The 25,550-nt window shown below is 47.6% G+C and overlaps 1 protein-coding gene across 2 annotated transcripts in view; it reads left to right on the top strand.

Moving 5' to 3' along the window:
• TET3 (tet methylcytosine dioxygenase 3) overlaps window positions 1–25,550 on the top strand; it is a 117,161-nt gene that overhangs the window by 14,222 nt on the left and 77,389 nt on the right. Inside the window, exons 1-2 of one of the 2 annotated variants that reach the window (XM_019021500.4) lie at window positions 1,902–2,249; window positions 2,558–2,614. In XM_019021500.4, coding sequence (XP_018877045.3) covers window positions 2,226–2,249; window positions 2,558–2,614 — 81 coding nt within the window. In that variant the 5' untranslated portion in view covers window positions 1,902–2,225. Of the gene's footprint in view, window positions 1–1,901; window positions 2,250–2,557; window positions 2,615–25,550 lie in introns of those variants that run through there. The other variant, XM_004029446.5, reaches the window with a different exon arrangement.

Here is a 25,550-nt window from a genome sequence, read left to right as displayed (position 1 = left end):
GTCTCTGAGGCATGAAAACATTACTAGATCCATAGCTTAAAGGGAAGTGATTGGGTTCAAGTGACCTCGGTCTTCTTTGTATCTCCCTGGGGTTGGCAGAGACAGACAGAACTTAGAGAATTGGAAAGAGAAGGACCTAGATTTGAATTCCAGCCCACCACTCACCAGCTGTGTTGACAGGCAAGTAAGTTAACATCGCGAAGTCCTTCCGTTGCCCGTTAGAGATGAGCTTGTATGTGGAGTAAGTCAAATGAGATGATCCTACAACATGGTTGGCACAGGGCCTGGCATGTAGCAGGGGTTTGATAAACTGCGGCAGCCGCTGCAGCAACCGTACTAGTTGTTACTGTCCAAGCATTGTTTGTCTCTCCTATCCAGCAGCAGACTGTATGGGGGGTAGGTGTGAGGGCAGGGCTTTTGGGGACCAGGATAAAGGAGGGACTCCACTTGGCCTGGTCATTGTCAAAGTTGAGGGGCACAGAAACCCATTGTTCCACCTGAGCTGTGCTTAGGACACTGTTCCTTGTCATGCTCTGCCACCTGCCTCCCTCCCTGCCCTGGGAGGAGCCCAGGACGGCTGCCCTGTGTTCCCAGGGGGAGGCAGGTATGGGCCCTGATGCCTCCTGGAGTCTCCTCACTGGAGGCCAGCTTTGCTGTCTTTCCAAAGGCAGCTCATCCTGTTCTGAGTACCCCTTTTGGGCCCCCGGGGAGGGGACAGCAATTAGGCATCTGTGGTGTAGTGGGTAGGAGAGCGAATCACTGGGTCAGGGGCTCTCAAACATCCTAACTAATCCTGTGAGTCACTTCTCCCTGGCCTCAGCTTATTCATCTGTGAGAATGAGAAGGAGCACCCAGTGAGCTCTTCCAGAAATTGATTCACCTGCAGTGAATCCTCACAACTGGATGAGGTAGCTGCTATTTGTAGTTCAGTTTTATAAGATGAGCAGAGAGAGGCTACGAGAGGTAAGTTACAACCAGCTAGGTAGTGATGGAGCCTGGAGTTTGTGGGTACCAAAGTGTGTGGAAGTCCCTTCCTGGGAGGTAGAAGCTCTGGGGTGCTCAGCTACAGGGAGGGATTGGGGTAGGGAACGATGTGCCCCGGGTGGCCCAGGAAGTAAATCTAGGAGTGGATTGCAGGGTCTGCCTCTCCCCTCTCTGTTCTTTCTCATCCTGCCCTCCTTTCAGTCTTCTGATGCAGCTTTCAAAGGCTTGAGTCTGGAAACTGGAAGGCCAGAGCTCTTGGGGTCTGGGCTACCTCCCCTCCTCTGCCTTTCCAGGAGATGGGAAGCCCTGAGGTCTGGGGACCCTTGGGGTCTTGGGGGTTACCTCCTGTAGCCTAAGAGTGGAGAACCCATTGTGGGGTGTTGGTGGGGAGGCTGTCTTGGATGGGTATGTTCTGGCGGGGCTAGGGGGTGATCCTAGAGTGAGGTGTGGGTGTTTGTGTGTGTGGAGGAGGGCAGGGTTGACACAGGAGGTGTGGGCTCCGAGGAGCCTGTTTTCTGAGGCGGGCGCTGGAGCAGGGAGGAGCAGAGAGCTTGCATAGCTGTTAAGAGTATGGTCTTCAGAGCCGACAGACCTGGCTCAGAGTCCCGGCTCTGCTGTTTCCTAGCCGCATCACCTTGGGTAAGTTGTTTCACTTATTTTATCACCTCATTTGCAGAATGGAATAAAGGTTCGTGCTGCCTGGGCTTTTTCTTCTTTTTTGAGGATGAAGGGGCTATTGCATCTCATGCCCTTGTGACAGGGCCCGGTGCCGTCCCAGCTGCTGCCAGGATGATGCTGGGGTTAGACAGTGGCGAAGCGGGAATCCCCCCCCACCCCCCCGGCGTCTGCTCCGCTCCGCTCCACCCGGAGGCGCAGTCTGTCATCTTTGATCCTGGAGGCGCAGAGGACGCCTTCTGGGTATTACCTTCGGGGTCCCCGCGGGAGGAGGCCGGGGGTGCCCTGGGATGCCCCAGCCTGCCGGGGAGCGGCACGGCGGGCCTGGGAAGCAGCCAGCGCGGCTCAGCAGCACCCTCTCGGCTGCGCCCCCGCCTCCCGGCTGGGCAGGTCCGCCAGGCGGGGGCAGGGCCGGCCGCGGGGATTGGCTGGCGAGCGCGCCGCCCCCTCGCACACCAGCCCCGCGGCGGGGAGGGGAGCGCAGCCGGCAGCTGGCCGCCGCCTCCTCTGCAGTGCCTCCCTCCGTGCGCTCCCTCCGGCGGGGATAATGGGAGGCCCGCCGGCCGATGCACCAGAGGAGGCCGGCCGAGGTAGAGCGCGCGGGGCCGGGGATGGCCGGGCGGACGCGGGCCGGGGGTCGCCGTCCTCTCGGATCTCGGGGGGATTCTCAGAGGAGAAATGAAAACAAAAACACACTGGAAGGCGGGGGAGCCCGTCTGCCGTGATCCAGGCGGCAGCTGGAGGCAGGAAGATGGTCCCAGATAGCCTTTCTTTCCCAGGCTGTATCCCCTCCCGTTCGCCTTCTTCCCCTCCGGCCGGGCTGGGGGCTGTAGCAGGAGGACTTTGCTGCCTTCCTGGTACCCGCCTGGCTCACACGTCCCTCTGGCTTCTTTTGCAGGTGGAAATAAAGGCTGGTGAAGGAGCCGGGCCGTGGGGACAAGGAGCGGCTGTCAAGGTACCTTGTGTGTGTGCGTGCGTGTGTGTGCGTGTGTGTGGTGGCGGTGAAGTGTTTGACCGGATTGGATAAAAATAAAGGGTCTCCTCTGGTGATCCCTTAATCTCCCACTGTGTGTGTAGCAGCAGCTGAGGGGGAGGGGCGGCGGGGGTGTGGGCGGCCAATGAATTCTCAGGCCTGTGTGGGTTTTGTTTGGATTCTTTTTGCTTTCTCAGCTGGATGGTTTTGGGTGCAGTTGGGGTTTGGTTTGTTGAACTGTTTTTTTTTTTTTTTCTTTTTAAGACATGCAACCCACTCCCCACCCCTGCCTCTGGAAATCTCTCGAGAATGTCCCTGGCACTGTTGGTTTGCATCCAATCTGCAGAAATCCCTGGGGGGACGGTGTGCGGGGGGGGGGGGGGGGGGGGGCGTAAGAGGGAGGGAGAATTGCGCTCCTGAGTCTGAAGCTGATAGGATGTCATTAGTCATGCTGCTGTCACCATGGAGATGGCTGGAGAGGAGAGGAGGTGGTGGGGGTGAGGATATTTTGGGTAGGGTGGGGGCTGATGCAACATCATGACTGGGAATCCGGCGGGCGTCTGCTGTTACTCTGTGTGACTTGGTGTCTAGGGGACTGGGAAGAGAGTGTTCCCAGGTGCGTGGGAAGCAGAGAAGGGGGCACTGAGCTTCTCCTTGTGGTTGTCTGGGGGGCGGGGAGCTGGGGTGTTTGAGGCAGGGGAGGGGAGAGTCCAGTAGAGTATCAGCCATTACTAGGAAACCACAGATATTCCTCCCACGTTGGCATGGACCCGATCAGTAGGTTTCCTTGAGCTTGTCCCCCTTTTCAGGGCTAAGGAGCCACTATGAGTTTGGGATTACTCAGCAGTATCCTCTGCTGGCCCAGGGCGGAGAAAACAGATTGGGAGGTGGCTCTGTGTGGCTGCCTCTCAAGTCCAAGAGCAGAGAGGCTGGAAGGGAGCATGGGGCAGGTGGGCAGGGTCAGGGCTCATGGGACTCTTCCTAGCGGAGAGGAAGCGCGTTCCTGCCCCTGCCTCAGCCCACCTGCCCCCTCAGCCGCTGGAGTCTTCAGGGAGCTGGGGATCCTGGTTGCTTGGGTAGCAGGTGGGTGAGCTGCGAGTGTCCCCAGATACCCTTAGTTTCCTCCCTGGAAATTCTCTTCCCGCCCCCTGGGAAAGCTGTGGGAAGCTCCATGGAGGTGCTGGAAGTGGCATCCTGCCACCTCACTGACTGGATAGGGTTGCTGGTAGGGAGGGGCTCTGCTTCCCACGTGGGGGATAGGGACTTCCAGGTGAGGCCGCAGGGTGTATCAGGAGGCCTGGATAGTTCCCTGGCTTTGTCCCAAGGAACTTGAGGCAAGTAAGTGCTTGGGGAAGGGTGTGAATTTTGCTTCTTGAGCAGCTTCTGGGAAGGAGAAGAGCCAGGGGGCATCGGCTTCCCCGTCTAGTGGGTGTGCTTTAGTGAGACTGGGAGTAGTGGATGATCACCTGGGATGAGGCGGTGGGAGGCTGGGAGGTGACAGAGGGCAGCTGATATGGGCGATACTGTGGGTGGGGAGGAGAGAGCTGAGCTCACCTCAAGTTGGCTCTCACTACACACTCTTTTCTACACCCTTCTCTGGAGCAGAACCCCCAGGTTCCACCTCTGCTTCCTCCCCTCGCCTCCCGCTGCTGGCTGGAGGAGTTGTAATCACCTCATGTGCTGTTGGAGGGGTGTGGGCACAGAGATCGTAGAGTAGATCTGCTCTGTCTCCCAGCCTGGGGAAAGCAGGCCAACGGGATGAGGACAGATGGACTCAGGGAGGGGGCAGGCCCCTCTCTCTTCTGTATCTCCAGCCTTGTCAGCCTAGAGCTTCCCTCTCTGCTGGGAGAAAGGACGGGCTGGCAGGTTTGTTTACTCCCGAAAGCACCCCCTTCCGCTGTAGTGATGGCTCTCCCTGGCAGACCCGCTTCTCTTCAGCTCTTTCCAAGTGTGTTCTCCGTGTCTCCCTGCCTGCTGGCCCCAGATGGAGGCTGGTTTTCCGCAGTCCTGCTGGAAGCTCCCAGCCTAATACCCCAGCCTTAGTGTTGTGGACATGTGGCAGGGGCTACTTGAAAATCCAGAGGAAGCCTTCCTAACAAGTCTTTCTCCTTCCGCCTTCTCAGAGTAGGGCCTGAGCTGGCTGAGTTTTTAAAACTCTGAGGTTGTATCTATGCTTGTTTTTTTTTTTTATTGTTCAGTTGTCTGAGAATCATATGCAGCTCAGGCACTGCCAGCAAACACTCAGGTCTGAGTCTTCTGTCCCTGGTGCCACCTTCACACATAGAGTTTCCTTGGGTGGCCAGTTGGCTGCAGTGTCCCACATACCCAGGGTGAGGCAATTTTGCCAGAGGCCCTTCCATTTTCAGGTCGTGGTGTAAGAAGGATATGTCTGATGTGTGAGCTCATCTTGGTCTGGTGTGAGATCAGACCAAGACCCTGGGACACGGGACACGGGGGTGTCACGAGATGGGTGCTGGCTGAGGAAGCCCCATGGGAGAATGGTATCTAGTAGCCAGTGGGAATAGACACATATACGATGTGCTAAGTCCTGCCAGGGTTTCAGGAATACCTATGATGTACGTATGCGTCCACATAGTGCCTAGCATAGGCACAGAGTTGAGCTTGATAAACGCAAGTTGACATTTTATTGTTTGGTGCATTACATGTCTACCCGTGATATCTCAAGGAGCATGCTATAGCAGACACTGTTGCTACCACCTCCTCGTTGGCAGCCTGGAGAGGAGTGAGTGCCCAGTGCTGAGAACACCGGGCCGCCCTGCTTTCAAGGCTCCCACACGGCTCCCACACTCTGCCCCATGGGAACCCTTGACTGGCTGAGGATGTCTGGAAACTATTTTGGGATTGTGCCCAGGATCTCTGCCTTCTGTCTCTCCTTTTGACCACTGCAAAAAAAAAATGCCCTGTTCTCAAGGACCTGTGATCCTCGACTTTCTGTACATTCTGGGTCCTTCCCACTAGTTGTTTCTTGCCTGCTCTTCCTACTTCCAGCCACTTCTCTCTTGGGTATGTTTATAAGCAGCAGCCAGCTTGGGAAGATATGGAAGCAGGTGAGCATGTCAAACTAGAGAAGTGAAGGAACTAAGCAAGAGATTTTCAGAGTTGAGTTTGAGGATGGAGAGAAAGAGGGGGCTTTCCCCATCCATGATAAGAACTGGAGTTAGAGTCCCAGAGCTCAGCTCCATCTCCTTGGTGACCCTCACCCTTTTTGAATGTCATGGGAGAGGGAGAGAGCCTTGCAAGATATACACATGAGTGAGCTGAAGGGAGAGCCCTCCTGTCCACAGTGGTGCAGGGGCCCTGGACCTGCCCTCAGGGACCACCGTGGGGACGACTACAGCCCTTTTGCTGGGCATGGTGAGGAGGGGCCTGGGCACTGGGCTCCCTCCAGCTGCAGATGGAGGTTTCTGCTAGAAATGGGCTTTGTGGTCTTGCCAAGTCCCCTCCCATACCCCGGAGGCTGCAGCAAATGATTTGGCTGGATGGGCGTGGGGGCAGGGAGTATGGGAGGGGCTATGGTTTGGCTCAGCTTTTGGGTCTCACAATCCTCTTAAGGCCTCTTTCCTACCCTTGACCTCTTGGGCTTTCGGCCTCATTTCCTCTCACACCCGGGCATCTGGCAGTTAGCTGAGGACTCCCCCTTGTTCTCAGCATCTCTACAGCTTCGGAGAAGGAGCTAGATTAGGAAGCCTTTAGGCAAATAGAAGGCAGGGAAAAGTTGGACGATTAAAATCTGTAGATTATTGTATTCTCTAGGACTATTACCCCCATCTCTATCTATTTTCTCCCCCTTTCTTCTTCCCTTTGTCTTTCAACATCCACCAAGCATTGATCATATTCTAGGTACAGCATTAGGTCCTGAAAAATAAGAGAAATCATTATTATTTGATTCTCACAAAACCATTGGAAGTAAGAGACATTGACTAAACTATTACCTGAAATTATAACTCTTGAGTGGGAAAGCCAGCACTGGAAGCTTTTGTGTTTTGTATATTGAATGCTTTTGACTTCAGCGTTGTGTTTGGGGCTGTGAACTTGCACATGGCAGACAGAATCCTCACCCCAGATGCACCCAGCACATTACATATGCTTTCTCTCTGGCTGAGAGAACCTCAAGGGACTTTGAAGGTTGACTCAACATGCCAAGTTTGTTTTCAATAAGTCATTGTTTCCCGGATCTAGCAATGACAGAGGAGGGCAGTGGGGTCAGAAATGGGCTAGCTGGGAAGGGAGCTTAGTTTTGAAAGGCACATGTTGGCATTAGATGTTTCGGATTTGAGATTCTGAAAGCTGGATGGAGATACCGTGCCTGAGCAATCTACCATGAACCTGAAATTGCCTTAGACTCATTTAGAGTGTGGGCCCCGCAGCCCTTACTGCTTCAGGGGGCTTCAGTGAGACCCACTGACTGAGAGGAGGAGGGTGAGAAGTGCAGTTGTTAGTTTCCTTCCACTCTGTTTTCTACTCTACTCTTACTCTTGGGTTCTGTCATTAGCCATGGGGAGGTCACTTACTGTCTTTGGACTTCAGCTTTCTGGGTAAAGTGAGGGGATTGCCTTCCAAAGTTAAGTTTTTCTCAGACTAAATCTGGGGAAGGACCAGTTTTTTTGTTTGTTTGTTTTTTGTTTTTCAGTGTTCCCAAAAGATTGCAAAACTAAAACATGGTCCCACTTACTTTGTACAGCGAGTTTGCAGCTGCTGCACGTGTGGCTCAGCACCATCCAAAGTGGTCTGTGAGCCATTCAGTGAGGCGAGCCAAGTGATCATGCCCTTGGATGTCATGGTAGCTTTAAATTGCTATAAAGGTTCCTAAAGGCTTCCTCTTGGTTCCTGTATTTATGTTGTGGTGGATTGGTGTTAAGCAGTTTACGGGCCATATCCTGAATAGCACTGCTTTTGAACTTTTATCTGGGACAGCATAGGGTCTCTGTTTTGATGCCTCCCCACCCCTTCTGGACATGACTTTTCCACTCTTCTATACCCTCCATCTTGGGGACAAAGCCTCCGCTTGAAAGAGGAGAGATATTATTGTCCCATAAGTTCTCTGAGTGCCCCAAAAGATTTACTTGCATCTCAGCTTCTGTAGATAAGGATGCCTCCTGCCTTCTCTTTCACTTCTGCAAGTCTGGGAGTCTGATGGAGGCCCATCAGAGCCCTTGGAGCCCCTGTACTGTGTGTGTGTGAATTGCATGCCTTGGAGGAAGAGAACAGTTGGAGAGGAAGCCAAGACTCCTGTAGATGCTGGTGTGGACTTGGACCCTGCAAGAGACTAAAGCTCCATTGCCACAGGCAGGGCATCTTGAATTTTGAGCTTATTCCATGCAGTGGCTGTTAATAACCTAGAGGTATACCCTTTTTCCCCTGGGGGTTGATTGCAGATTCTACCCTGATTTCTATAAACAAAGACATCTTAATATTTCTGACATTATGAGCTTGACCATCTTCCCCCTACTTTCTGTGGCTGAGGATCTATGGCCTTTTTTGAGATGCTAAAGATTAGACAAAAAGTAAAAATGACTAACTTTCTTCTATTCTGGCTGCCTTAGCTAGAGGAGAATAGGAAGGGAGGGGTAGGGGGAGGTAACAGTATCTTGCCACAGAAATATTCCTTAAGAGGCAAACATTCCAAGGATAGGAAGATTAGGGTGTAAAGAAATCCTGGTTACCTCCGAGGCCTGGAACTCTTACGCCCTTGGTGCTTAAGTAATTGGATTTCTCAACCCCGCCTCCAGGCATTTTTCCCCCGTGTAATCCTAACCTCATGGGCTTTGCAAAGGAAACAAAGGCATTGAAAGGGTTTGCAACTTGTCCCTGACACTGAGCCTCCTGAGCTGTGAGCCCTGCCGACTGAGTGTTCCTCCTTTGCCTCCTCTGCAGCATCCACCGTCTCTCTCAAAATCCTTGTCCCCAGGAGTCTGTTTTTCTAGCCTGCAGGCCTTGGTTCCTAGCCCTGCTAAGCAGATGGAATTTACAGAAGGAGCCATTTCCTGCCAGTCCACCTTCCTGTACCTCGGGGAGGTTCCATCTCTGACCCTGCTGGCCACTCTGCAGATGGGGAAGAGCCAAGGGAGGCTGGTAACTCCTGTAGGAGGCAGAGAGAGGCCCTCGAAAGGGATTCTGAGCTGAGAACCCTGCCTGGATCCATAGACCAACTTTCTCTACTGCATGTTCTCCCTTGAGTGTGACCCTTTGGCCAAGTCATTCTTCTGATGGCTTGAATAGGCTCAGGCTGGGGTACAGAGGGCTGTCCCTACTGCATCAGGCCGTCCTGGACCCAGAGAGAGGAGACTGTGCCTTCACCACATGGATCATTGTTGCCTTACACCCTAGTTCTAGGGGAGGAATACAGAAATGGGTTTTCAGGGGAGCCCTGGAGGTGGTGTCCAAGAGATGTCCACCATATTTTTGCTAGCACTGTGGATCTCTCTGCTCTGTCCTCTCCATCCTAGGACACTCTTCATGGCTTCAGTCCATCCCTAGTCCTGCCCCTTGTGCTTTGATCTCAGCTTTAAGACCTAGACTGAGCAGAGAGGGCCTCTAAGGACATGCTTTGTGAAGCATGGGCCCAGGGCTCTATGTCAATCATCCAGGGAACGTGTAAGATGCCAGGGGGCTGCCCAGCCAGGACAGCTGTCTACTAGAATCAAACCCATGGGCTCCTGCTGCACAGTTAGGTAGAATGGGCTCAAGACAAGGGTGGCATAGGGGCCTCAGGTATGAGGGCTGGAAGCTCTGGGCAGGTGGGCCGTGTGGCATCTCCCTCTTCACTAGCCCTGCCACTTGTCCCTGAGCCAGGTGCTACCTGATGGTTGAGCTGTATGGAGACCTCTGCCCTGTGGCCTTTCCTCCCACTGTTATTTCTCCTTGGTTTCCTGTTTTCCAGCTGTGGGTTCCCAGAGGCGTCATTTGGACCCTGGGTAGTAGTTAGGGCTGAGCTCTGGGGTTGTGTGGTTGGAGCGGCGTGTGTCTTAGGGCTGTACTGGCAAGTGGGCCAAAGCAGTCTAAACACCCTGGCTAGGAGCCAGAAGCCGGGGCTCCGTGTCCAACCCGGGAAGCCTGGGAAGCTCCTCCCCGTCACCTTCCAGATCCTGCCGCCTCCATGTGGGGGGCGTTGCTCCCCGCTGGGTGTTTGCCCGAGGTCTGGGGGAAGCCGGATGTGGAGGAGGACCTGGGTGGGTGCCAGAGCACTTCATCCCTAAGCTCACCTCACCTAAATGCTCCCACCCCCACAGCCACCACCGGCACAGGCAGGACCATGCTTCAACTTGCCAAGAGTGTTTCCAGGGACTGGTCCCTCTGGTTCAACGAGTTTGGTGGTTCTCAGCACCAACTGCTTATTGGAATCATCTGAGTAGATTTCAGAAAAGAAACTATCAATGCCTGGCCCCAGCCCCCGAGAGTCTGCTGTTATTGGTCTCCAGTGGAACCTGGGCCTCAGCATTTTTCAAAGCTCCCCAGGTAATTTGAATGTGCAGTGAGAGTTGAAAGCAGCTGCCGTATCCAGTTTGGGTCTCCCTGCCTCTCCCATGTCCCTGGGTTGCCCCAGAAATTTTTTCTCATTCACTGATAATTTTAATGATCAATACAGAGTTTGCAAAAGTGAAGACAGACATGTCAGACCAAACACTGGATTCAGTGTTCTGTTCCATGAGTTCATAGTTATTAAAACCAGAACTTAAGCGGGAAACTATAGCAAATGATAGAAACTGAATTTTCTCCTCAGTTTTTAATTTTTAAAAACTTTTAAGGCTGGGTGCAGTGGCTCATGCGTGTAATCCCAGCACTTTGGGAGGCTGAGGTGGCCAGATCATGAGGTCAGGAGTTGAAAACCAGCCTGGCCAACATGGAGAAACCCCGTCTCTACTAAAAATTAGCTGGGCGCGGTGGTGGGTGCCCATAATCCCAGCTACTCAGGAGACTGAGGCAGGAGAATCGCTTGAACCCGGGAGGCAGAGGTTGCAGTGGGCCAAGATCGTGCCACTGCACTCCAGCCTGGGCGACAGAGAGAGACTCCGTTTCAAAACAAAAACAAAAACAAAAACAAAACAAAAAACACTTTAAAAATTGAAGTATAGTATACACACGGAAAGGCATATGCTGTGTACAGTTTGGTGAATTTTCAGAGTAAATGCCTGTGTAATCAGCACCTGGATCAAGAAATAAGTACCTTCACCCCATTCCCATTGCCTAGAATTTCTATGGCATTTGGACAAAGGTCAGGCCAGGCCATAGTACAGTAGTACATGCTGGCTTTGGGCCTGGAGGGCTTCAGCTTGGCCTCCACTGGAATACCTTTAAATACTTTTCACACCTATGTGGGTGCTCCTGAAACTGAGTGGGTTCCCCCTGTGATAGGGCACGGGGTAGGGGCACCCTTCCAGCCCCTCCCCGGTGTCACTCTCTCCCTTATCGCCTTTAGTATCTTTTCTACCTGGGCCTTAGGTGTCCCAGTCCTCTATCTTCGGTGAATCCAAAAATCCATATCCTTTTTTTTGCCTTGTATTCTGTTTTTTGATTATGTAAGTAATACATATTCTTTGGAAAAATTAGAAAATAGAAATAGGGCTGGGTGTGGTGGCTCATGCCATAATCCCAGCACTTTGGGAGGCCAAAGTGGGAGGATCACTTGAGGTCAGGAGTTTGAGATCAGCCTAGGCAACATAGCGAGACCCTCATCTCTACCAAAAGGAAAAAAAAATTAGAAAGGGAGCAAAAGAGAGGAATTTGTCCATAATTTCACAGTCCAGTTAGTCATTTTTTCTTTGTTTGTTTTTTGTTTTTTGTGAGACAGGGTCTGGCCCTGCCGCCCAGGTTGGAGTGCGGTGGCTCGATCTCGGCTCATTGCAGCCTCCACTTCCCAGGCTCAAGCCATCCTCCTGCCTCAGCCTCCTGAGTAGCTAGGACTACAGGTGCATGCCACGAGGCCCAGCTAATTTTTGTATTTTTTGTAGAGACACGGTTTTACCATGTTGCCCAGGCTGGTCTCAAAATCCTGAGCTCAAGGGATCCCACCCCTCCTTGGCCTCCCAAAGTGTTAGAATTACAGGCATGAGCCACCTCCTCGGGCCCCATTAGTCACTGTTAACCGGAGTATCCCTGCAGACTTTATTCTATGCATATTTCATATCTGTTTAGTGTTGTTTGTAGAAATGGAGTCATGCTGCATTGTAGCACACTTTCCTCTATGTAATAACTAGCAGTCATTTATTGAGCATTTACCATGTGTGGGGCAGGCACACAGGGGTAATGTTTTCATAGTTCTCTCTTAGTTTTCAGGACAGCTCCGAGGCAGGTGGTAGCAGCCCCACCTTTCAGAAAGGAAACTGAGATTCAGGCCAGGAGCTTGACCAGAGGTTGATGTTTCACAAGGGGTGAAGCTGGAATCCAAGCCAAGGATATCTGACTTTAGAGCTGATGCTTGTGTCTGTAGACTGCTGCCTCCCTCCTAGGACCGTCTTTGCATGTTGAATTCATTTACCAAATATGTATTGAGTAGAGGACATCTTTTTCCTTAGTATTTTTTCCTTTCCACTTTAATGTGAATGACTCTAGTGTTTTACATTTAAGTGTGGGTATTGCTGATTGTTTGAGGTCTTCTGGTTGTTGGTTTGAATTGTTCTATATCATGTTGAAGAAATGGTTTCATTACATTTTATTAAGAAGTTTTTTTTTCCAATTAGTAGTGGATGTTTGCTTTTGTCATGTCTGTTTAGCATGGTTTGAAGATCAAATGATATTTCTCCTATTGAATTGTCTTTGCATTCTTTGAATATACTATACTTGGTAATGGGTTTTTTTTTTTTTGAGACAGAGTCTTGCTCTATTGCCAGGCTGGAGCGCAATGGCATGATCTCGGCTCACTACAACCTCTGACTCCCTGGTTCAAGGGGTTCTCCCATCTCAGCCTCCCGAGTAGCTGGGATTACAGGCACATGCCATCATGCCCAGCTAATTTTTTGTATTTTTAGTAGAGATGGGGTTTCACCATGTTGGCCAGGATGGTCTCGATCTCCTGACCTCATGATCCGCCCACCTCGGCCTCCCAAAGTGCTGGGATTACAGGCATGAGCCACTGCGCCTGGCCTGATGGGGTATTTTTTTAACATGCTGTTTGATTTGATTTAGTAACATAGGAGTTTTGCATCTATATTTATGAATCAGATTGACCTATAATTTTCCTTTTGTGTTTTTGTTGTCAGATGTTAGTATTAGAATAATAGTAACTTCATATAATGGACTGTGAAGGCTTTTCTTCTTTATTCTTTGGTATAATTTAAATAGTACTGCTTAAATAATAATTCGATTTTTTTTATTGGGGCTGGGTGCAGTGGCTCTCACGCCTGTAATCCCAGCACTTTGGGAGGCCGAGGTGGGTGGATCACGAGGTCAGGAGATCGAGACCATCCTGGCTAACACAGTGAAACCCCGTCTCTACTGAAAATACAAAAAAAATTAGCCGGGCGTGGTGGCGGGTGCTTATTATATTCCCAGTTACTTGGGAGGCTGAGGCAGGAGAATGGCGTGAACTCAGGAGGCGGAGCTTGCAGTGAGCTGAGATCGCATCACTGCACTCCAGCCTGGGTGACAGAGCGAGACTCCATCTCAAAAAAAAATAGTAATAATAATTCCATTCTTTTATGAGGGATGGGTCTTTGCAGCTTTCTGATCTCCCCTCTACTCCCCATAACTAATGTTATCAAATGTTTACTTTGTATTTTCCATAGAAGTGATCCTTTTCAAATTTATTAACATAATATGTCTACAGCTACTGCTTTTCAGTTCCCTCAGTAGCTGTGTTTTTTTTTTTAACTTTCTTCATTTCTAATATTGTATATTTTTTCTTTTTCTTCCGTAGCTTTGCTGGAGTTTTATGTAATTTAAAAGCACACAGATCTGTCAGTTGTGCTGTTTTCTAAAGTATTAATTTCTACTGTAGTCTTATATAAATTGTCATCTTTTCCTTAGGTTTATTTGGTATGTCCTTTTTCTGGATTCTCAGTTGGATCCTTAGCACATTTTTTCTATTTTTTTCTTCTTTGATAACAAATACATTTAAAAATATGACTTTCACCAAGTTCCACTGTGGCCTAATTCTCTTGGTTTTGATATTTTATGTCTGGAGTTCTTGGAGAGGTTTCGATGATATACCCAGCATGAGAATTCCGAGCCCCGATTTAGCCTGACCACCCTTCCTCCCAGTAAGGGCCCTGAGGAGAGTCCCTGTGCATGGCTTGGTGGCACAGCTAGGCAGTGCAGCACTTGGTGACTCCCTTGGGCTCTGTCTCTAAACCCCCAAGTAGGGACCCTAGTAATAGCTTACCAGCTTAGCCACCAGGACCTGTGGAATTTTTTTTTCTTTTTTTTTTTTTTTTTTTACCCTAAGCAAAATCAGTTTGAATTTATTGCCTAGGATGAGAGCATATCCTAGGCCGAAATGGAAGTTTTGGTAGTATTTAGAAAAGCCTCGTACATTAGCACCAGAAGAAATGAAGCTATATGCCGGGGCAGTGAGAGAAAAAAAACTGAGACTTTGACCCAGAGTTGATGGCCTTGCTGAGCTGGTCTAGGCTGCAGGCTAAAGGCTTGCTCCCTGCATCTTTCATGAGCCTCTAGAAAATATGGTCCAATTGGGATCCTTCAGTCCATGAAGAGTGTCCCAGGATGGAGAGAACAGAAGAGAGGGATCCACAGTGCCAGGAAAAATATGGTGGACATCTCTTAGACACCACCTCCTGGGCTCCACTGAAAACCCATTTCTGGATTTCTCCCTTAGAGTGCAGAGTATAGGGTAACAGTGATCATGTGGTGAAGGCACAGTCTCCCCTCTCTGGGTCCAGCAGTGCCTAGTGCAGTAGGGACAGCCCTCTGTGTCCCAGTCTGAACCTGTTCAAGCCATCAGAGGAATGACTTGGCCCAAGGGTCGCACCCAAGGGAGAAGGTGCAGTGCCTTGGGGGAAGATATTCTTACCCTTTGTCCTAACTCCTTAGAGAGCCATGATGGTCAGGAGAAGGGGATAGGCAGGGAGAGGAAGAAAGGATGGACTTTTGAGTTCAACCTAGAAACCAATGGTAGCGGATTGTTTTTTTCCAAAATGCAGAAAGTTTTGAATTTTAAATGAGAATAATATACGCCCATTTAAATAAATCAATATAAAAGTACATAATTAGAAACTGAGAATCCCTATTTCTTCTCCATCCCAGTATAATCACTATTAACAATTTATATATATCTTTCCAGACTTAAAAATGAGTACATGAACTTACTGCCTTCCTGCAGTAATGTGTTTGTACCCTACTTATTTTTGAGTAGTCTTTTATTTGCTCATAAATAGGTTGAAGACACCTTTCCATGTCGGTACATCTGTCTTTGCCTTTTACATAACTATTGAATATTTCATTTTATGGCTGTATTATAATTTAACTTCTTATTGATGAACATTTACAGTTCTAATTTTTTTGCAATTATAAATGTTGAGGTTATCAATATATTTGTATATAGATTTTTTTGGTTACTTAAGTGTTTGTATAGAACAAAATCATACAAATGAAATTTTAATTGACATTACCAAGTTACTCTCCCCAAAGGTAATTTGATAATATCTATCAAATTTACCTTCCCACCAACACTGAGTGAGGAATTAGCAGTCCTTAATTTTTGCCATTTGGCTAGGTAAAATATCTCATTTTAATATCTTATATTAGTAAAGTCGAGAATGTTTTAAAACGTTAGCCATTTTGCATTTATTCTGTGTATTACCTATGTCCATTGCCTACTACATCCATATTACTCTTAGATTGTCTTTTTATTGATCCACAAAAGTTCTTAATATATTACCAGTATATTAAGATATATTATCAATATTAATTTCTTTAAAAAAAAATTCAGGCTGGGCGTGGTGGCTCATGCTTATAGTCCCAGTGCTTCGGCAGGCCAAGGCAGGAGAATTGCTTGAGGCCAAGAGTTCTAGATCAGTGGGGGCAACATAGTGAGACCCCACCTGTACAAAAAATGAACTTGCTTGAGCCCAGGAGTTGGACACTATAGTGTGCTATGATCAGGCCACTGCACTCCAGCCTGGGCTACAGAGCAAGACCCTGTCTCTTAAAAAAAAAAAAAAAAAAAAAAAAATTCAGTGGACTGTTACTTACTCATGTATGCCAGGCACTGTGCTGTTAGGTAGGGATAAAGAAAAAAGAGTGACATGATTCTTACATGCATTATGATAAACATTATCCAAAAATGTAGGCCAGGCACAGTGGCTCTCACACCTGTAATCCTAGCACTTTGGGAAGCTGAGGCAGGAGGATCACTTGAGGTCAGGAGTTCCAGACCAGCCTGGCCAACATGGTGAAACTTTGTCTCTACTAAAAATACAAAAATTAGCCAGGTGTGGTGGTGCATGCCTGTAGTTCCAGCTATTTGGGAGGCTGAGACAGGAGAATCGCTTGAGCCTGGGAAGCGGAGGTTGCAGTGACCCAAGATGGTGCCACTGCACTCCTGCCTGGAGAACAGAGTGAGACTCTGTCTCAAAAACAAACAAACAAACAAAAAAACAAAACCCACAAACCCAATAAAAATGTATAGGTTCTCCTGTCTTTTTTTTTTTTTTTGCTTTTACTATTTGACACATAATTATACATATTTGTGGGGTACAGTATGATGTTTCAATGCATGTATATAATGTATAATCATTAAATCAGGGTAATGAGAATATCCATCACCTCAAACATTTATTATTTTGTGTGTGTGTTGAAAACATTCAAAATTTACTCTTCTAGCTATTTGAAAATATACAATAAACCAAGCACAGTGGCACACTCCTATAATCTCAGCTACTTGGGAAGCTGAGGCAGCAGAATTGCTTGAGGCGGGAAGTTCAAGACCAGCCTATGCAACAACGTGAGACCCCTCTCTGTATAGCAAAAAATTTAAAATTAGCCCCGCACGACATTGTATGCCTGTAGTCCCAGCTACTTGGGAGGCTGACGTGGGAGGATTGCTTGAGCTTAGGAGTTTGAGGCTGTAGTGAGCTATGTTCACACCCGCTGCACTCCACTCCACACACATACAACCAAACAATAAATTGTGAATTATAGTTGCCCTATAGTGCTATAGAACACCGCAACTTAGTCCTTCTATCTGGCTGTGCTATTTAATGTGTTAACTAACCTTTGGGTATTTCCCCTGCACCCCTACCCTCCCCAGCCTCTGATAACCACTGTTCTTCTCTCTGCTTCTATGAGATCAACTTTTTTTAGCTTCCACATTTGAGTGAGAACATGTGGTATTTATCTTTCTGTCCCTGGCTTATTTCACTTAACATATCCTCCAAGCTCATCCATGTTGCCACAAATGACAGTATTTTGTTGTTTTTTTTTTAATTGCTAACTAGTATTCCATTATGTGCACGTACCATGTGTTCTTTATCCATTGACTGATACTTCGGTCGATTCCATATCTTGGACATTGTCAATACTGCCGCAGTAAACATGGGAGTACAGACATCTCTTTGACACACCTATTTCAATTCTTTTGGACGTATATCCAGAAGTGAGATTGCTGGATCATACGGTAGTTCTAGTTTTAGTTTTTTTGAGAAACCTCCATGCTGTTTTCCATAATGGCTGTACTAGTTTACATTCCCACCAACAGTCTGTAAGAGTTCCCCTTTCTCCGCATCCTCACCATCATTTATTTTTTGTCTTTTTCTTAACAGCCTTTTTAACTGGGATAAGATGAAACCTCTTCTGTCTCTTTTTTTTTTTTTTTTTTTTTTTTTTTGAGACAGAGTTTTGCTCTTGTCGCCCGGGCTGCAGTGCAATAGCACAATCTCGGCTCACTGCAACCTCCTCCTCCCGGATTCAAGCAATTCTCCTGCTTCAGCCTCCCGAGTAGCTGGGATTACAGGCATGCGCCACCGTGCCCGACTAATTTTGTATTTTTAGTAGAGACGGGGCTTCTCTATGTTTGTCAGGCTGTTTTCGAACTCCCGTCCTCAAGTGATCGGCCTGCCTTGGCCTCCCAGAGTGCTGGGATTACAGGTGTGAGCCACCGTGCCCGGCCTTCTTCTGTCATCTTAAGTGAGAAAACATAGTATAGCTTTCATCGTTATGAGGGTTTTGATACTAACTTCTGTTACATTTTGAAAAAAATTTTGACCTATTTGTCTTTCATTGTGTCTATCATAAAAATTTGATTTTTATACAACCAGAATTCATCAGTATTTTGGCTTTTTTTACTTAAGTTTTATTTTAGATGTTCAGATTTCTAAGGTGAGATTTATTTTTGCATGCGATATAAGATAGGGATTGAACTTTTCCTAAATAGAAAGCCTGTTATCCCCAATCTATTTATTGGGTATTTGTGGTTTCCCTTGTAGTGTATGAATTCTACCTTAAGCATTTCATAAATACTCTTACAGTCATCGGTGTTTTAAGGCCTCTTTTCACTTCCATTGACTTATTTGTCTGATTCTGTGTATTTCATTGTTTTAATTACCACCATTTTTATGTAATACTTTGGTTTAAAACATACTTCTTACTTTTTTTTTTTTTTTTTGGCATTTCTTTCTCCAAATAAGCTTATAAACAACTTACCATGTTCTGCGAAAAATACTGGGATTTTTCAGTTGGAATCACATGAAACGTACAGGTTATTTTGGGGAGAATAGATAGCTTTACAATGAATCTTCCTATCCAGAGAAAGGGAAGTAGACCTTTCCGTTTATTCTAGTCTTTTTTGTGTGTTCATCAAAGTTTTAAGGCCAGGTGTGGTGGCTCATGCCCCATAATGCCAGTGCTTTGGGAGGCTGAGGCGGGAAGACTGCCTGAAGCCAGGAGTTTGAGATCAGCCAGGGTAACATAGTGAGACCCCCCCCAACCCTCATCTCTACAAAAAATAAAACAAAACTAGCTGGGTGTGGTGGCGCATGCCTGTAGTCCCAGCTACTTGGGAGGCAGATGTGGGAGGATCGCTGTAGCCCAGGAGTTGGAGGCTGCGATGAGCTATGATCTGGCCACTGCACTCCAGTCTGGGCGACAGAAGGAGACTCTGTCTCTAATAAAAACCAAACAAACAAAATAAATGAAACGTTTTAAGGTTTTCTTCTTACACATTTCTTGTGAAGTTTCTTCCTAGATATGCTGTAGCTGCTGTTGTTGCTGTTGGGAATGGGATCTTTTCTGTTATACTTTGTATCCCATCTTTGCCGGCATATTAGAAATGCAGCTCCTCTGTGCTGCCTCCTCTGACACTTCTGTCCCTTTCTCCCTCAAGTCCTCATGGTACATTGTCTGTACCTCCGTGGCAATACTGTGTGCCTGAGTGTGAGTTCCCAGTGGTGGGGTGCTCATCTCACTCCATTTCATGTCCCCAGTACCTGGCACAAAGCCTGGCATGCAGTAAATCCTTTTAATAAATGCCGTGGCATCAGATTGATGAGAGGGACGGTGAGCTTCACCTCTTCAAAGTGTGACAGCCTGGGCCAATGTGAGCAGCAGAATCTCAAGCAGCCCTGGCTCCAGGCCCTGCAGGCTGTGATCTGGATAACAGATTGGGCACCCTCCTTGTCCCCACAGGAAAAAGGAGGTCCTGGGCCATTTTTCCACGTGCAGACAGCAGGGAGGAGCCCTCTGAGCCTCTATCTCATTATTATCCTGAGACCCACAGCCCCCTTGTCATTAGCCCTCATTAGTGCTAACTAGTTGGGAGAACTGCTTTCTTAGCTTCCAATCATTTCAAGGTAGCACAAACAAACTTATCTGCAACTTCCCTTAGGGGATGAGGACTCATCAAGGCTGGAAGCAGAGCTTGTACAGAACATTGTGAGATGGGTTCACACCTATGTGCCCAGTCACCTTCTCTCATATGGTAGTGCCTTTCTTTTTTCTTCTACTGTTCTCCTCCAGAGTATATGCATCCCCCCAACCCAGTATGTCCTACGTGAATTTTATTCCTATCCGTGTGCTAATCTTTACCATAGCGTTTGCATTTGTTTTTCCCTTGAGACAGAGTGTCACTCTGTCACCAAACCTGGAATGCAGTGGCATGATCTTAGCTTACTGCAATCTCTGCCTCTGGGTTCAAGTGATCCTCCCACCTCAGCCTCCCTAGTAGTTGGGACTACAGGTGCATACCACCACACCCAGCTATTCTTTGTATTTTTTTTAGAGATGGGGTTTCACCATATTGCCCAGGCTGGTCTTGATTTCTGGGGCATGAGTGGTCTGCCTGCCCAAAGTGGGATTACAGGCATGAGCCACAGTGCCCAGGCTTGGTGTTTGCATTTTATATGTAAGCTTTTGTTTGTAATTGGGGAATGGCAGGCACTATTCCTTGATGGAGCTGTCTGGGGCATGCCAATTCACTCTGTACCCTTGGCAGTGGTTCCAGACCCTCAGGTCCCTGCCCCCACTGGTCTCTGCTGCCCCTGGAGCGAGGATGGTGATGTCTACCTGCCTTGGAGGGACCCAGGAACAAGGGAACTCCCACCTCTTGTTCAAGGGCTCGAGGGCTATGCCCTTGGAGAGAAGGGAATCCCTGCTGTTGTTAAGCGGGGGTCAGGATTTCTGCCTCTCAACATGCATAAAAAGAAGGTGGGAGTGAGGACGTGAGCTGATTTCTAATCCCTCTCTAGCAGTTGTGCATTTGGTTCAGCGTGTCCCGGGGTTTCCCTGGGTTTTGCTTGACCACAGCAGTGAGCTGTTCCTCATTTATCCCGTGGTCTGTGCTCACCCTCCCCTTCCCACTCACTCATCTCCCATGCTCAGGGTGGCAGAGGACATGGAAATGCTTCTCTGGCTCCTTTGCTGGTTTGTTTTAATCCCTGGGAAACATTGGAACCAAGAGGACACTCAAGAAATACTGGATCGGGGAAAAGATCTGGAAGTATTGCTCTGTCTGCCCCTATCCCCTGCTGTTGGTTTCTTACTTCATCTCCCAGTGCCCACCTGGGGCCTGTGAGTCTCCCCAGCCAGGTGGCCCTGAGGCTCCCCATGAGGCCCCAGCTGCATCCACAGCTGCATCTCTGCCAGCTCTGGAGGAGCTGCTTTCTCAGGGTGCTGAGCAGAGACTCTGACAGATGGACCTCCATGAACCGATGGAGCTGTTCCAGATGCCTCCTTCCAGAGCAGAGCGCATTCTGGCAGTGAGGCCACGATGCAGGGCTGCCTAGGGCTTTAGCCCACCTGTTGGACAAAGTCTGTTTCTACACTGCCACCTCCATCCATGTTTTGGCGTTTCAGAGAGCATCAGCACTGACCACTGAATGGCCAGGCCTGCATGTGCATATGGGAGGTGGGAAGAGACTACTGTCCCTGGTCAGCCTGTAAGAACCTCAGTTCACCTGGTTTCTGAACCACTCGAGGCCTTCCCCTCATCTGCACTCACTCTCAACCCCATAGGATTATGGGAAGGGGTTCTCAAAAGGTCGTTCAGGGGCCACCTGGGTCAGAATCCCTTCCATGGTCAGGCAGCGTTGATCTCTGGTGGGACCTGGGAATCTGCATCCATAACCAGCTTCCTACAGGTGATTCCCACGCCCACTGGAGTTTGAGAACTGCTGGCCTGTGAACTAATGTTAACAAAAGAGGCTGCCTGTTTGGGGCTTCCAGTACTTGATCAGGACTGAAAAGATATGCCTTTAAATGCCGTGATGGTTTGTGAAAAGGCCAGGTGCTATACAAACACTTGTGAAAACACAGGAAGACATTTCAGATATGATCAAACTCTAGGAAATAGTTAAAACTTTTTTTTGCCATTGTCTATTACAAAGAATAAAAATTCAGTGTAGAAAAATCAGAAAGTTCAGATAAGCAGATAGAGAAAAATAAAAAAGTCCATAATTTTTCTACTCAGAGAAAACTCCTGTTACTATTTCAGTCTTTCTAGGACACCTTTTTTTTTTTTTTTTTTCATTTTATATGTTTTTAGTCTTTTCCCTCTGTGATTGTCAAAATAATACATGTTTATTGTAAAACTATTTCTTTTCTGATTGGCATAAAAATGAGTGCAAAATGTTTGATTTGCAAATCTTTCCTTGCTATGTTTAGTTGTGATCTTTTTTCTTTGTGAATATATTTTTATTTCCTTTATTTTTTTGTGTATGCTTTTTTTATGAATGGTAAGACAGCTTCATATATTAGTGGTATTAACTCTTTATCATGCTTTGGCAAGTATTGCAAATTTCTTTTAATGTATGTTTGGGGGTTTTTTTGTTTGTTTTTTGTTTTTTTGTTTCTTGAGACAGAGTCTCACTCTGTTGCCCCGGCTGGAGGGTTTTTTTTTTTTTTTTGCCAAACTTTTTTTTTTTACATGCTTGTGTGATCAAATCTAGCTCCAGTAGTTAATCGGTTTATTATTTTTTTTTTCTTTTGGTTGTGCCAGACAGAACACAGAACAGGCACTGCTTTTGCAAATTAAGAGGAATTGAGGGGCAATTAGGCAGGTATAGGCCAGACCAGTGCTTCTCCACTTTATCTTCTTCATCCAGATAACCTGGGATTCTTACTACAATGCATTTTCAAATTCAGTGAGTCTGAGGTGAGGCTGAGAGTCTGCTTTTTTTTTTTTTTTTTTTTTTTTTTTGAGATAAGAGTCTTGCTGTGTCGCCTAGGCTGGAGTGCAGTGGCATGATCTTGGCTCACCGCAACCTCCACCTCCCAGTTCAAGCGATTCTCATGCCTCAGCCTCCCAAGTAGCTGGGACTACAGGCACTCGCCATCACGCCTGGCTAATTTTTGTATTTTTTGTGGAGATGGGGTTTCACCAAATTGACCAGGCTGGTCTTGAACTCCTGACCTCAAGTGATCTGCCGACCTCTGCCTCCCAGAGTGCTGGGATTACAAACGTGAGCCACTGCGCGCGGCCTTATTCTGCATTTTTAACATGCTCTGAGGTCATGTTCATGCTGCTGTTCCTTGGACCTCATTTTTGAGTAGCAAGGGGCCAGGAGTTTCCAAACCTGGGTGACCATCAGAGGTACCTCATCAGCATTGATATTAATTAATTTTCAGATATGTAGTTTGATTTATTTTTATTTTTATTTAATTTCGAGACAAGGTCTCGCTGTGTCACCTAGGCTGGAGTGCAGCGGTGCTGCGATCATGGCTCACTGCAGCCTCCACCTCCTGGGCCCAATCACTCCTCCTGCCTCAGCCTCCTGAGTAGCTGGGACTACAGGTGTGCACCATCACACCCAGCTAATTTTTCTATTTTTCGTAATGATGGGGTCTCACTGTGTTGCCTGAGCTGGTCTTAAACTCCTGGACTCAAGTGATCGTCCTCCCTTGGCCTCCCAAAGTGCTGAGATTACAGGTGTGAGCCACAGCGCACAGTTTAGTTATGATTTTCAGGAGCATTTTGGAACTCAGAGTTTTTCTGCGCCTTAATCCAGAGACTTTAGGCTGTGGTACTGAGCCTAGCTTGGCCACATCTGGTTGGTGACTTCGAGACAGTGGCTCCCAGTGGCTCTGGTGATTGATACTATCAGTATTTCTATGACTTCTTGAATATGTTTTCCTAGAAAATTGTTCTTTAATTCATGTTTTCAAAGTTTTTAGTAAAGCATTTCACAGATGGTGGTTATATTCCTTTTATATTTCTAATATTTGTTTTTTTCTTTTTAAAATAACCAGTCTTGTCAGAGGTTTGTTTGTTTTATTGGTTTTCAGGAGAGTCATCTCCTGGATTCATTTATAAATACCACTACATTTTGTTTTCTAATCCACTATTTCTGTCTTTATCCCTCCTGATTCAGTTTTTCCTACCTTTCTTTGTTTTTATTTTCTAGCTTCTTGGATTGAAGCCTCAATTACTTTTTTCTCATTTAGTAAAACTATTTATGAAAACATGAATTTTTCTAATAGATACTGTTCTCACTGATATTTAATCTTTAGATATGTAGTTGTGTGTGACTTTATTTTTTTCCTTCATCCTGGAGTTATTTAGGAGACTTGCTTAGGATTTCCAGATGTTGTATTCCTTTCAGTTAGCAAGGGCTTGAAGGCTGCCTTCCCAGGGCCCTACTCGTTTGCAGACCAGGCTGTGAGTCTGTGCTCTGCATGGTCTTGTATGCTCATGGTTGGAACTTGTGCAGGTGTGTTGCTGAAGCTTTGAGTTGGCCCTCTGGCATGCACATGACAGGGGCTGTCTGTGCCCTTTGTGTGGAGGGAAGGGGTCTTGGGAGGAGAGAGGGTGGACCCTGTTCCTAGGCTCTCTGTTTCTCCTGTCAGCCTTGCCTCTTCAGGCTGTTGCCCAGCCTGGACACCATCCAGGCTGCCCCCTTCTTCCTTGCCCTCTGCTCTGCGGTGGTCATCCGGTACCCAGGGTGGTGTCTGGGGCTCAGTGTCCCTCAGTGTTAGATGAGCTGAGGGCTGGTGGAGGGGGGATGGGATTAAGTCAGAGAACTTGAGTTCTGGAGCCCCTCCTGCCTCCGACCAGCCATTTGTCAGTGACTGCTTGTTTCACCGTTTCCTGTTCCTTGTTGTAAGATTTGGGGAATGTTACCTTTTCACAGAAGCTAGAAAAGCCATAGATACCATACAGTAAACATCACTCTTTTAAAAAATATTTTTTATTTCGGTATAATTTCAGAGTTTTACAAAAGTTGCAGGAATAGTACAAAGAATTCTCTTCACTTGGATACTTAAATGTTAATATTTTACATTTGCTTTATCCTTTTCTTTCTCTGTAATTTGTATTTGAACCATTTGAAAGTAAGTAGCAGGCCAGGCGCCATGGCGGTGGCTCACGCCTGTAATCCCAGCACTTTGGGAGGCCGAGGCGGGTGGATCATGAAGTCAGGAGATCAAGACCATCCTGGCTAACACAGTGAAACCCCGTCTCTACTAAAAATACAAAAAAGTTAGCCGGGCGTGGTGGCGGGTGCCTGTGGTCCCAGCTGCTCAGGAGGCTGAGGCAGGAGAATGGCGTGAACCCGGGAGGCGGAGCTTGCAGTGAGCCGAGATTGTGCTACTGCACTCCAGCCTGGGTGACAAAGCGAGACTCCGCCTCAAAAAAAAAAAAAAAAAAAAAAGTAAGTAGCAAACGTGATGTCCTTTACTACTAAATAGTCAAATGTAGGTTTTTTTTTTTTTTTTTTTTTGAGACGGAGTCTCGCTCTGTTGCCTAGGCTGGAGTGCAGTGGTGCGATCTCGGCTCACTGCAAGCTCCGCCTCCCGGCTTCACGCCATTCTCCTGCCTCAGCCTCCGAGTAGCTGGGACCACAGGCACCCACCACCACGCCTGGCTAATTTTTTGTATTTTCAGTAGAGACGGGGTTTCACCTTGTTAGCCAGGATGGTCTCGACCTCCTGATGTGATCCGCTGCTGGGATTACAGGCGTGAGCCACCGCGCCCGGCCCGAATGTAGGTTTTCTAAAATCATGTCAATAACCACAAAGGAGCCATCAAAATCAGGAAGTTAATGTGGATACAGCATTATTACACCAGCTAACCTGGGCTTACTTAAATTTTACCAATCGTCACAACCTCTCTTGTGAGAGAAACCCCCCAGATCACATGCTGTGTCCAGTGGTCAGTTTGTTGTTTGTTTAAGTCTCCTTTAATCTGGAGCAGATTCTCAGTTTTTCCTGATATTTTTAAAGAATTGTTTTTGGCCAGGCGCTGTGGCTCATGCCTCTAATCCCAGTGCTTTGGGAGGCCAAGGTAGGAGGATCACCTGAGGCCAGGAGTTTGAGAGCAGCTTGGGCGACAGAGTGAGACCTCATCTCCAAAAAAAAAAAAAAAAAAAAAAAACCATAATTGTTTTTAAGCACATGAGGAAGCTGACTCCTTGTCCTCATAGCTCCCAGGGAACACTCAGCTCCTAGGTGTGTGTCATCAGCAAAGCCTAAGGCAGAGAGGTGGGGCAGGGCCCAGCTCCCCAGGAAGCTGCCTTCT

Source organism: Gorilla gorilla, chromosome 12 (assembly GCF_029281585.2).
Source record: "Gorilla gorilla gorilla isolate KB3781 chromosome 12, NHGRI_mGorGor1-v2.1_pri, whole genome shotgun sequence".
Classification (NCBI taxonomy): domain Eukaryota; kingdom Metazoa; phylum Chordata; class Mammalia; order Primates; family Hominidae; genus Gorilla; species Gorilla gorilla.
Note: the sequence above shows the minus strand (reverse complement) of the source record. Positions and strands in the feature narration are given on the sequence as shown.